The 14,098-nt window shown below is 36.4% G+C and overlaps 1 protein-coding gene across 1 annotated transcript; it reads left to right on the top strand.

Annotated features, from left to right (window-relative positions):
- The first annotated feature begins 281 nt into the window (after nt 1–281).
- On the top strand, nt 282–13,175 carry stap2a (signal transducing adaptor family member 2a). The gene is made up of 11 exons (XM_081374819.1): nt 282–640; nt 2,149–2,220; nt 3,607–3,726; nt 6,052–6,108; nt 7,617–7,768; nt 8,413–8,544; nt 9,804–9,873; nt 9,969–10,071; nt 10,164–10,259; nt 10,700–10,831; nt 11,893–13,175. Exons 1-11 carry the CDS (start codon nt 539–541, stop codon nt 11,946–11,948), a joined length of 1,092 nt encoding a protein of 363 aa, XP_081230945.1. The 5' UTR covers nt 282–538; the 3' UTR covers nt 11,949–13,175.
- The last annotated feature ends 923 nt before the right edge of the window (nt 13,176–14,098 follow it).

Raw genomic sequence — 14,098 nt, 5'->3', positions numbered from 1 at the left:
TTAATACAATGCTATTCATAATATAGGTTGTTTATTCAATGTTTATGTTATAAATATTTTTATAATTATATTTGAAAGCATTTGTAACATGTATATTGATCATATTTATTATTTTTATGTATATTCATAATAGGCTACTAGCCTACTACAGGCTACAGCACCAACTGAATCACAGTAGAAGTTAACTCTTCTTTTCGACATAAACATCAATAAATTAACAGTAGGCTATTATAACCTCACATACTTTCCATAAAATAGGATAGTCCAGCCTACGGGTGCCTGCGGGTCATAATGTAATCCCAGATGCCATATTGACTCTCTCGGGTCTGTGCGTGTGTGTGTGTGTGTGTTGAGCCCCTGAATGCGTGTCAGTGACGAGATTAATCACGCATATCCAGTGTGCCATCCATCTCTCACCCAAAGAAGGCGTGTCTTTTCCCAGGCAGTAACATCATCCAGCGGCTCTTTGTCCCTCTTCAGTGTGTGTGTGGCGTGCGTATATGTGTGTGTGTCAGTACCGGGCTGAGCTGCTCGAGTCATGGCGGCTGCGCCCGCGAACCCGCGCACCGGGAGCCCGAAAGCGCAGCTGCCGCCCTGCTATTACGAGGGATTCCTGGAGAAAAGAGGAGCGAAAGAGAAGGTGAGCGGTCATCATGACATGTCAAATACTTTATTTAAACATATCATCACGCGCAGCGGCATATGAGACGCATGGCACAGGCATTATTACGCGCGTATTGTGTGCATATGGGCGAGGTTTGCATGGATCAGCTGTCTAAATATTATCAGTTTGCCATGTCACCACTCAAATGTTGATTCTGCATTTTAATTTAACATAAATAGATGAATGAGCGGACGTTGCTGCTGTGTGCCATGCGTAATGCCGCTGTCTGACAGCTCTATAAATGTAATAACTCATATTTGAGCTCTTATTTTGCCTGTTGGGTGCTTTAAATTCTCGGCAGCTGCTCTGGTAGTGGTAGTGGACACACCTTAATGCGGACCACATGCAGTCTAAAGTGTGGGATTAATATGATACAGCGTCGTTTTCATATGAATCATCAAGCCTTCGCTCCCAGACACTAGCATCTCTTCGAATCACGTTATTATAATGGAGTTCAGTGTTTTCTGCTGCTGACAGCTTAACGATGTCAATTGTCATTTAATACCACAGATTATTGAGCATTCCAGTCTTTTGAGAGAGTTCATCAGTGGTGCATGACTCTTGCAGTGCACAGTTGTGGATTCTGTTTTCATGCAACTTTGACACACTAAAGTTACTAATCTGGTTAATACATATTGCAGATTAGAAATGATTTACAAGCCAACCTTATTGTCAGTGCATAATGCACGTTTTTAGTAAACCAAGTAGGCTAAATACTTTACAAAACAAGTGTTTGTTTGATTTACAAAATATGCTTTCTAGATTTAATTATTTTCCATTGGTCGATATTTTAGTTTCATTTATTATGTTTTGATGTCTCTAAAAAAAGTTTTTCATAATATAAAAATGAAGGGATAACACTTTATTATAAAGTATATATATATATATATATATATATATATATATATATATATATATATATATATATGTACGTATACACACGCATACACATGTGCGCGCATATGTGTATATGTGTACACACAAATAAAATATTTGTTAAACTAAAATATATTACATTAGCGCTAAACTAAAATATTAAAAGTAAAAAAAAAAGTAAAAAAAGGTGACAAAGAGGGCCACATACACCATGCGTATATTCAGGAGGGAATATTCAGTGGGGTTCAGGTGCACAGTGTATGACGGGGGTGTGGAGGGGGGTGGGTCTCAGATTTAGGACAGCTGTGCTCCGTGCCGGCGTGTGTGTGTGTGTGTGTGAAACCCGTGCCCTGGGGAGCCATGAGCTGCCACTGAGATCAGGATTGAGCCAGACAGAGCAGAGAATTACAGACAGAAGAGTGGTAATCTATGCAGACATGACTGCCATTTGCTTCACTGCTAGAGCATTACCACGTCAACATCGTGTGTCAGAGCTCTGAATAAACATTTAACCATCCTGAGTCCAGAGAGAGATGATTTACTGTCACTTTTGAGTCTTTATACATAGTGCAATAAAGTCAAATTGCTTTTGTTTTCTCTCGCTGCAGGTGGCTCGTCGTTTATGGACCTGTTTATGTGGAAACACGTTATACTTCTTCAACAACTCTAAGGACACACATGTGAGTGACACATTCAGGGGTTTGCTACCCATACAGATGTATACAATCCTCTATCAATCTGTGGAGCATTAGGAGAGATCTAGCAGGACATTTTCTGCAAATCCCCTTCGAGTCTAAAGTCCACCGTAACCTTATCATCTCCATAAGCGCTCCCAGCCGTGAGAGAGCAGATGGCAAGGAGGCAGACGAGTTTGATCAGACTCGACTTAATTGTGGTTTCAGTATTGATTTTCGCTCTGAACCCATCAGGATAGCAGTTTCAACCTCTATAACCTCAGCCAGGGATGGGAAGGTTAATCTAGAGGGAAAAAAGAGAAAGTGACATCCAAAGTATGCTGAAGAATCACCCTGTGTGGGAACTTGTGCTCATTGAACGTGATCACGAACTCGTGTGTTTATTCTTTGTGTGAAGAACAGACCCAAATTTAAGCCTTCATCTATTGATCACATACACTGTTGGCACTGGCAGACTCTTTTATCCAAAGTGTTGCATTGAAGGTTCACATTTGATCCGTTCTTGCTTTCCCTGGGATACTGTTGTGTTATTCTGAGTTGTGTTTTTAATTTTAAAGGGATAGTTCACCTCAAAACGAAAATGTTAATATCATTTCCTTGTTACCTTGATACCTTCATTCCATTCCAGAACGTGTATATCATTCTTCTTTGAAAAACAAGATGAGATGTTTGGCAGAATTTCTGAGCTGGTGTTTTCCAGTAAACAATGACTAAAATTTGGGTCTGTTCTTCTCAGATGGATTCATACACCACTCTCTTATGGCTTCAGAAGCAGGGATGTGACTTTTACGTATTTTTATCATTTTTTTTTCTAAATTTTATAGTTCCATATTTTTCAGCCTGAAAAGTGTGACCCATATGGGGAAAGAAATTGCAGCATTTTTTTTTTAAATATTTCTTTAAAATAATTTCCTCTAAAATTAAAGCGCTATAGTTTAACATTTAAAAGCAAATAAATAAAGACAGCAATAAATATTAGTATTACAATTTACTGTTGTTCTGTTATTTATATATATATATATATAGATATATATAGATATAGATAGATATTGATATAGATAGATATAGATATATTTCATTTTTAGTTTTATAATTTAAATAATAATAAAATAAAAAAATATATGTTTTCAATAAGAATAGGAATATTCAACATAAAAATATTTTATTATTGTTTAAAATGATAATTAAATCATTGACGTTAGGCATTCTACAAAAGTCAGTCTGGTTTGAAAAGGCATTTCTGGTTGAATTGTTCCTTTAAATGTCGCTCTGTACATGTGTGTGTGTGTGTGTGTGTGTGTGTGTGTGTGTGTGTGTGTGTGTGTGTGTGTGTGTGTGTGTGTGTGTGTGTGTGTGTGTGTTTCTAAATAGTATGTAGAGAAGTTGGATCTGAGTGGGTTTGTGTCTCTGATCGATGACCCAAGTCGTGATAGGAATCTCGAAGCAGCCAGATTGAACCTCCGCATGAAGGATGGGGAAATCAAGCTCACTGTGAGTATCAAATGTCTGTCAGTACACACACATCTCACACCCCTCATGCTCTTAATCTCGGCTCACACCCACAGATCGCTCACAGATTGCTCTCAGACCGCCTGATGTATACACAGTGTTGAGGGTGTAACGCATTACAAGAAATGCAAGTTATGTAATCAGATTACTTTTTTAAGTAACTAGAAAAGTAACACATTACTTGTTTTAAAATTTACAGCAAAATATCAGAGTTACTTTTTCAAATAAGTAACGCAAGTTACTTTGTTTTCATATTTATTGACTGACAGCTCTGTCCTCATGTTGAGAGAAATCTGGAGTAAGTGCAGAGGCATAGTGTGCGCTGTGTAAACATGATGGATATTGTAGTTCTAGACGTGAGCAGGTTTTTACTCATCTCACTTGTACAAATACAGATTCAGTATTCCTCAAAATGAATAAAAACAATGCAAACTTAGAATATAATGCAAGCCTGCAATAAGTTAATGTTAAATTACACATATACTTTGTATTTAAAACCACTTTATTAACCAATGTCTTTGAAGTTGACCTCCAATGATCATACTAAGCAAAAGCGACTTCAGATAAACATCACATTTGTGTAAAAAAAATTTGTTTTAATTGTGGAAGGAAGAGGGTTGAACTTTTTCTCTTGTTTTTCTCTTTTTTTCTCTTTTCTTCTGCAATTCAGAATGGCAGCAGGCGTGAATTTGCATTTCTTTCAGCCTGAGGCTTTTGGTGTTAAAGCCTTTACATTTGCCAAAAATAGAACCTTTGTTGTTGTCGTTTTTTATTAAAAAACCAATATGCAAGTCAAGGCCAAATGAGAAAATGTAACGCAAAAGTAACGTAAAACATGACTTTCCTTAAAAAGTAACTAGTTACTTTTTAGTTAACTACTTTTAACTAATTAGTTACCTTTTAGGGAGTAACGCAATATTGTAATGCATTACTTTTAAAAGTATCTTTCCCCAACACTGATTATACACTAAAGGTGTGTTCACACTTGTAGTTCGGTTCCCTTGGTTGTATTGGTCCGGACCAAAAAATAAAATTATATATTTATTCCTGATTCGCTTAGCGAAATCTACATGAATCTTAACGAACCTAAAGATACGAAACAAAAAACATCCAGCTTTTATAACATATTTTGCGTCAGTACTTACCGAACATCCAAAACAATGCTGTGTGATGCGTATGATGGTATTTTTACCAGTTGAGAACTCATGAAGAGCTTGTAAAATGTGTGGAGTCAAAACAGTGCCAGGAATTTTTTTTGTTACACACACACACACAAACACTGAGACGCGTTTCCGACACATTTACTGAACTGTAATAGGCACCATATCCTGATGATGAGATGAACCAGGTATGTTGTTTGAGCATTCTTTCCATTTGAAGGTCTTGTGACACCACGTCCTGTTTTTGGTTTGTTTAGATGCTTTTGGTCCGTGTTGCTATCGTATTTCAATCGGGTCTCTGTCCACTTGTTCGGTGTGCACCAGGGATCGGATGGTCACACTTATTCACATGAACCACACTAACAGAGCAATCGCTCCAGGGTTAATTTTAATCCAACCAAAACCTGTCAAGTGTGAACACACTCTAAAATGACAAGCGCTTTCTTGAAACAATAAGCTTGGACTCTCTATAAGACAGTCACGCACGTCTCAATCCCATCACACTCTCCTAAATGAGCAAATGTAAGTTTTTCACTCTTTACAAACTTCTCCATACAGAATTTACCTTTCGACACGCTATAGAGAGTTTTGGTTTCATGGACCATTTTTGTATTCTTGTTTATGCTCAGCACATCTGATGCCAGTAATAACACTTCCAGGCAGATCCGGGTCATATTATGGTCAGGTCAAGACTGAACAGCACTTACTGTACAGCGTAGGATCACTATCAGACGTTGAATGTACTGTAGTCTTTGCTCAGGAAACTGTTGGTTTACTTTGCGTTGGGAATAAGGGTTGATCAGAGGTCTGCTAGAGAGATTACCAACAGAAAGAGGCAGAAAAACACTTTCCCCGACATTGACTATCACTGTACTTTGATACTTCCTCTTACAAAGCCAATACGCCGCCCTTCCACACCTCAAAGAAATGCATAGATAAAAGTTCTGTGAAAATTTAATTCACAAATACTAATGTGTTGTAGTTTTCCTCATTTGTAAGTCATCTTGGATAATCAATGTAATGGAGATCTAATTGGCTGTGAGATACTATATGACTGTAATGTAATGCAGTAGTGTAAGGAAATATTTGCATTGATTTATAGTTAATAATATAATTAATGCCAACATGTCTCTCTCTTCCCTCTTAGGCACCAAATCTCGAGGCGCGTGAGCTGTGGAAAGGATTTCTCTACTCTGTCGTAGATGTGAGTTCAATAAAAAAATTTTTATAACAGATGTTAACGTGTATTCTTTAGTGGGAATGCTGGTTTAATGCTAGTGGATTTTGTAGTGCTATTGTGTGCATGTCAATAAACACTTACAGCTCCTCCTGCAGAACAATGAATTTTGATCAGACTTTTTTTTTGCATGCAGTCTTGAATAATATTGCTGTTCTGAGCTGGTTAAGATCTGAGACCTTTGAACTGCAGGAGGCTTTGAGATTTATGACCAGTTTCCAAGAATGCAGCTGATACTGTAGTTTCTTTCGGTTTGGGAAGAATTTGGTTGACCATTATGTATTTTTTAATGACTGAATATCTGATATCTAGATCGTTTATTACATGTTTGGGGTGGTGAGATTATTATTATTTTTTTTTTAGAAAGAAAGAAATTAATACTTTTATTCAGAATCAGCAGGGATGCATTCAGTTGGACAAAAGTGACAAAGACATTTTTAATGTTACAAAATTTAAGAAAATGTATCAAGATTTTCACCAAAATGTTAAGCAGCACAAATGCATGTCAACATTGATAATGATAATAAAAATAATAATAATAATAACAATAATAATACATGTTTCTTGATCATTAAATCAGCATTTTAGAATGATTTCTGAAAGATCATGTGACATCAGCTAATAGCGATAATCTCCAAATGACCAAATATGAATTGTCTTGATGTAGTGTTCTTTCATCATTGTGATGTGTGTTTAATAATTAAACCACTTTATTTGGACTTTAGACAATCAATAGAGTTGATGTAACAAAAGCATTTCAGGAAAGTAAAAAGTAGGATTATAATGGGCTATTCTAGATATTAGATTATTTTAGACTATCTAGACTTTGTTCAAATTAATATTGTTGAAAGATTGTCTCATTATCTTAAATGTTTTTCAGAATTTCATTTATAATCTGTTTTATAATTAAGGGTGTGTTCACACTTGGCCGGTTTGGTTCGACAGAAATAAACTCTGGTGTGATTACTCTGTTAGTGGTTCATTTGAATCAATTGAATTGAACTTAGCAGACTGAGACCTCTGAAAAGGCACACAGCATTGTTTTGGATGTTCGGTAAGAATTGTGGCAAAATATACATCATACAGTTTTTTCTGTATCTTTAGGTTCGGTGTTAAAAATGACAGTGTGAACGCTAAGTGAACCAGAATGTATCACTTTCTTTTTTGGACCAAAATAACCAAGAGAATCAAACTACTAGTGTGAACACACCCTCGAACAGTTTTAGTTGGATGTTAGTCAGGCAATAAAGTAAATGTGCCATGATCAGGTCTTATAAAAAGTATGTATCACCGTCAAATCCACTGGCTTTACATCAGTCCCGTCTAATACAACACCCTGAAACACCTCCCACTCGTTTCTTGAGTGATTCTGCTCGCATGTTTTCATAGATAAAGGGATGAGAGTCCCCGTGCACTTTGGCCGGTGTATTAAACCGTGCAAATTAGAGTGACACATGCTGTGCGTTTGATTCCAGCTGGCCGTGCCCACGACTCTCACCCTCCTGCCCGGGCAGCTGCACATGCTGAAGGAAGTCGTGGAGAAAGAAAAAATGCGCCGAAAGGCACGTGCGTCTTCCAGAGCCCCCTCATCCCCCCTCTCGCTCCCGCTGGTGGGGGAAATACCTGCGTGAGTCTGTTTATCTGAGCGAGTGTGTTTGTGGAGAGGGTCTGAGATGACATTCTTGAACGTCTCTGTGTTTATCCATTGCTAAAACATCAGTTACTATTGCCCTTATAGTGTTACTTTTCTTAACGATTTTTGCCTACGTGATAAAAACCGGCAAAAATATTTAATAGATTTAACACTGTGACCTAGCCAGCTATAAAAATAAACAATAAAAACGATCTCTTCCGTGTGATTCTTATTTTACATGGCATTTCTCAGAACTATAAAATGCAGCCAAACTAGACGTTTTAGTGTTTACAGTGTTGTATATCAGTATGTTTTATGAGGTATATGCGGTGTGGTTGATGTGTTATTCATAACTTCTCATCAATTGCCATTCTGTTGCTATTGCCGTTAACATGTTCTTGTTAGAAGTGACACTAAGGTTACTAAGGTTTCAGTTCTTATTACGCAATAAAAAAATCTTTTTTTATTTTTGTACTTTATTTTTAGCCTTTCCAGGCATTTTTAGACTTGATATTGTTGACAGGAATTGGATTAAAAGCACAAACCTTTAGCAAAATCTACTTATTTAACCGATGTGAATAATGTCATTCTTAGTGGATATTCGAGACAAATATGTTCTTGTGTGTGTTATATGGCAGGTGTTTCAGGCCTGTGTCTCGAACTGAAGCTGAGGTGCTGTTAGAAAGACATCCGGACTGCGGGAACATGCTTCTCAGACCGGGTCGGGACGGATCTTCGCTCGCTGTCACCACACGACAAGACCTGAACGGGTAAAAACACTGAAACTCTCTCTCTTTTTATTTATTACTGACCTTAACCTACAAAAATACACTTGTTCTAAGCGCTGTTCTAAACTTAGTAAGCCTCCTTGCTGTCTACTGTTTACATTGGCCTGTGACTTATAAAGCAGCATCCTAAACCAGATGGAACATCATAAGTGAATTATTAGAGATATTTATAAACAGCAGCTCTGCACACTACACAAATAGTGCTCGTGAAGTGTAGCGCACAGGAGACGGGACGCTTAATTCCAATGGAGCATAAAATATACAAAGCATTTCCACATATCAGTGGAAAAACATTCACTACTGAATTAATTATAGTTGACATTATTTGACCTAATATGGCATCTTGAATTTGTTTTCGAAAAGCCTGTAGTTGCAATGTGTTCTTGAGACCATTTCATTATAAGTGGCCATTGTGACATAATCACTGGATTTCATGACGTCCTAAATAGACATTTTCCCTGTTTGTTCATTATGACATCATCACTGGATTCATTTATGTCATCATAAAGGGCCATTATGGCGATCACTGAATTTCATTATGAACTCATACATGGACATTATGACTGAATTTTCCATTGGTTTGTTTATTTTGATGTCATCACTGGATTTTATGATGTCCTCATACTCATAGGACTGCACATACTTTATACGTCAATGTGTGCTTGTCATTTAGTGAATGCTTTTATCCAGATCAATATACAGTACAACCGGTCTATTTTCACTCCAGTTTCTCTAGACTAAGCAAGTGTGTGTGTGTATGTGTGTGTGACAATCAATGGAATTCCACTTAAATTCAATGGATTCATTCACTATGACACTGGATTGTAACAGTGTTACTTTAGGATCATTTATTTAATAATATTGTATTTAATAATATTTAGATTTAGCTTTTAATTTTTTATTTTCAGGTTTCCTTTTAAATTTAGTTTGTTTTAATAATTTTGTTATGGGCTTTTGTTGTTTTTCCTACGCTTTTAATATTTCTATTTAGAATTAATTATGTTTCAGTTTTAGTCATTTTAGTACTACAATTTATTTTAGATTTTGCCAAGACAACATTTCTAAGTTTTTCATTTAATTATCTATATTTTATTTTATTTCAATAATGAAAATGTTATTTATTTGTAGTGTCAGACTCAGTTAACAAACACACTGCACAGTGTCATTATAAACGGCCTAATAGGATTGAAGTCGGCTCACTAGCGTTTACAACAGAGCCGTTGTGTTGTTTTCTTTTTCAGATCAGTGTTCAGGCATTACAGAGTGACACAGAAGCAGCAGGGTGGTTACATCATCGACGTGGAAAACCCAGTACGTGCAAATGACTTTCTTAATTAAGGGAAAACATCCACCTTGTCCTTGGAGAAATCTCACTCCTCCTCTAATTTTTTGGCCTCTTCCTCCAGATCCCCTGTCCCACACTGCATGATGTCATCAATGCACTCGTGGAAAAAACGGCCGGGACTCTTCAGCCCTTCATATTAGAGGAGCCCTATGAGGAGAACATCAGTATGTCACAAACACGATGTTAAACTGGGCCATAAAATGACTCTTAGTTTGCTTGGCACTGATCTCATCATCTGAATTTCCTTTCCCTGTAGCGTTTGTGTCATCCAACGATGAGAATGGAGAGCGAACCCTGCACTGTGCTCCGGCTGGACCTCTCTCTCGAGCTCCGTCACTGCCCCGTAAACAAGGTACCACACATCTCGTGCTTCACACAACGACATCTGCTGCTGTTTAGGTCATAGGCCACTGGTTCAAACCCAACGTGTTATTAGCCAGATATTTTTATGATAAAAAATTTGTTATAACCGCTTCAATGCCCCTGCCAAACAACATGCAGGAACAGTTGCACTTGCACTGTGGTGAATCTTGCTGCGCAAGTATGAAACAAGTCTCAATCTGTGTGTTTGAGCAATTTGTGGCTTGTAGGAATTGCATTACACTGTGAAAAGTTTAAGAAAATAATGGCTATAGCCGTTTGAACACTAGATCTAGGACTGCACATACTTTATATGTCAATGTGTGCTATAGTCATTTTGTGAATGCTTTTATCCAGATCAATATACAGTATACCCGGTCTATTTTCACTCCAGATTCTCTTGACTAAGTGAGAGTATGTGTGTTCGTTCAGTAGGTACAGACAGATGGACGCTGCGGTCACAGACGAGATCTCCCAGTCCCTCACAACGATCCTTTTCCCCTTCTGGCTCTCCGTCCAACTCCATGAGAAGACTGGTTCTGTCTCCCTCACCTCTCTCTCAGAGTAAGAGCCCAAGGCACTTTTAACCCCTCCAATGAACTTGTTTTGGGTTCTGAATTTTATTGTATATTTTTTATATACTGACTTAGTAAGAAACAATATCAATAATATGAAATAATCTCAATAATATAATTATTATAACAATTAGTGTTATTTAGTTTTTTTTAATTATATTTGTATGTGTATATATATATATGTAGAGTTCAGATGCAAAAACCTCTAAATCCCATCTGAAATTTTCTTCTAGAATGATCATTTTTATCAAGCTTGTATATTTAAATTCAATAATTTCACTTAAATGGCAATGAAGATTACCTATTAATTGTCATTTAAGTGAAATTACTGAACTTAAATATACAAGCTTGATAAAAATGATCATTCTATAAGAAAATTTCAGATGGCATTTAGAGGCTTTTGCATCCGAACTCTTCATATATATATAGGCCTATAATTTATTTAATTACAAGCTACAGTTCAAAGGTTTGAGGATATGATTTATTTTATTTTATTCAACAAGGATACATTAAATTGATCAGAAATGACAGTAGAGAGATTTATTAACAACATTTCTATTTCAAATAAATGTCGTCTTTTGAACTTTCTGTTCATCAAAGAATTGTAATATATTTGATGGTTTCCAAAAGACGGTTTTCAACATAATAACAAGAAATGTTTCTTTAGAAAGAAATTTCTGAAGGATCATGTGACACTGAAGACTGGAGTAATGATGCTGAACATTCAGCTTTGATCACTAAATTATATTTGGAAACATATTGAAACAGAAAACAGTTCTTTTAAATTGTAATATTTTTTTTCACAATATTACTGATATAAAATATAAAAATGCAGCCTCTGTGAGCTTAAGAGACTTCTGTTCTTAAAGCATTTAAAAAAAAAAAAACAGACATCAAACTTTCAAACAGTAGTGTATATTTTTTCCCCTATGTGCATTAGATTCTCTGGGACCCCAAACATACAGAAAGTAAAATCAGTCTTAACAGAACATGAGGGTTAAAATATAACTGGATATTTAATATATGACTAGGAAATTCTCTTCCCTTCAGGCCTCACAGACGAGCTTAAACAGAAGCTGGAGAAGAGACGGACGAGTCAAGATTGATTTCCTCCTCGTTTCTGCCCACCCTTCGCCGTCTCAATCTTCCAGTGCCTTCCAATAAAGACTGATGTCCTGTTGAAGGAACAAGGACTCCCTGTAATCGACATTCTTCCCTCAGCGTGACTTAAACAATGCCACTTTATTTGACTTTATTAATAACACGAGAGCCGAAGTCCACCAGCTTGTCCTGCCTCATGATAAGGCCGCCACACAATGTTGGGTGTTCCTTTGAGATTACAGAAAATTAAAAAGGGAAAATCTGAGCCAATATTCTTTATATCTTTCTCTCTGTTTAATTAATAAGACCTTTACACTCAGGTTTGTAATGACAAAACCATGAGTCAAGAGGACATTGCCACACATTTAGGAAAGAAGCACATCAAACTGGTCTTACTAAAGGACTTAATATATCTGGTTTCAATCAAGCACTAACTGTGAACTGGATCTATATGCTCAGATGAATGTGAAAATGCAAATGGTGTTGTTCGGGGCAGGGTCCAAAATTAACACGTCCCATTACCAAATGCACATATAAAATGGACAAATATGCATTTATGCTTTTGGCTGAGGCTTTTATCCAAAGCGATTTGCATTAAAGATATTGGCCTATATTGAATCAGTTCATGCATTCCCTGGGAATCAAACTCATGACATTGGCATTGCTAGCACTGTTTGAGCTTCAGTAATGGAAATAAAAACAGAAATATGAACATAATACATTTTTTAAATCTAATTGTAAAACTGACCCACACTGACTTGACCTGCAGTGCTGAAAATAATAATAATAAAAAATAATATGGACAATAAGAAATATGGCCTTAAATTTTGAGAGGAGTGGCAAAAGTTAATGTTTGACCCTGCTTCCCGGTGTCTCTGAGTGATCTGTAGTGTCTCTGTATAGTGTCATGTTTTGAAATTTGAATGACGCTTTTTTTGGAAACATTTGCAGGAGAAGCACCCCGTATGAGGCAGATTTGTTTTTAAAAAAATGGTATTTGAATATAAAGGACAATTCAGCCTTCTAGAAGTGAGTATGGTTTGTAAGCGTTTAGGGATAGGTTGTGAAATGGTTGCATTTGTGTTCCTGATTAACTTACTGTCATTATCGGTTTTATGAACATGCATGGTGCTATTGTGACTTTGTAGATATCTGTTTTCATGTGATGTTAAAATCATTTCTTGTTATTTATAACTGTGATATTTATGGGAATTAAAGGGACGGTTTTATAGAATTCATCCGCTGTTATAGTTTTACATTCGACGTGTTCTTTGTCCGCGGCATCATTTAATTTCAACGCCGGTTAGAAGCAGCTCATTGCCGCCATCTTGCCACTGAAAACGGTACTAACAGTTTTGACAAAAAATAGGACTTCAGGCGTGCAATGCGGATAAATCTTTCGATGAATTACAAGAATTTCAAGAGCGTCTAATTAAGAAAGCACGAGTAAAAACATTTGCAAAATAACTTGATCAAAAGAAAGCGTTCCTGGAATAAGTTAAATGTTTCAAATGGACTACTTTTAGAGGACACTTAACTACTAGGCCTATACATACAAGTAAATGATGAAACACCTTAAACCCAGATTAATATCTCATGTCCGTGTATTTTTTTGATATAGCCGGTTATTTACGAAATCGCCAAGGGTTTATGACTGACCACCAGGAGGCGTCATTATAACTTTTACCTCATCAATTTCGTTCCCTTCGAAGTTTCTAACTCACAGTCACAAATGTTATTGTATTCAACTGTTAGTTGTAGTTGGAAAAATAAAGTCATTCTGATTCAAGATTACAATGAAACATGATTAAAAAAAATAATAATAATAATAATAATGATGTGCACAGCCACAGATAAATCATTTAGAATAAACACCTAGCTTACGGTTATATTTCCTAATTGGGATTTCAAATAATGCCAGTTGTTAAAAGGTTAACAAAATACTTATAAAAACGACATTGCAATATCAGCGTTGATTCGATTTGCAAAATGGACACAACATGATTCAGCTTTGTTTGATGATGTTGATTCACCCGCGAGTAAACGTTGAAATCACTGCTGGATAAGATTTCGTGTAGCCACAGGTTTTACTTGTGAGGGCCAGATTTTTAAATTTCCTCATAAGTAAAAATGCTTTTAGTTTTAGTTGTTTGAA

The sequence above is a fragment of the Scardinius erythrophthalmus genome (assembly GCF_964197995.2).
Source record: "Scardinius erythrophthalmus genome assembly, chromosome: 9".
NCBI classification, from domain to species: Eukaryota; Metazoa; Chordata; class Actinopteri; order Cypriniformes; family Leuciscidae; genus Scardinius; species Scardinius erythrophthalmus.
Note: the sequence above shows the minus strand (reverse complement) of the source record. Positions and strands in the feature narration are given on the sequence as shown.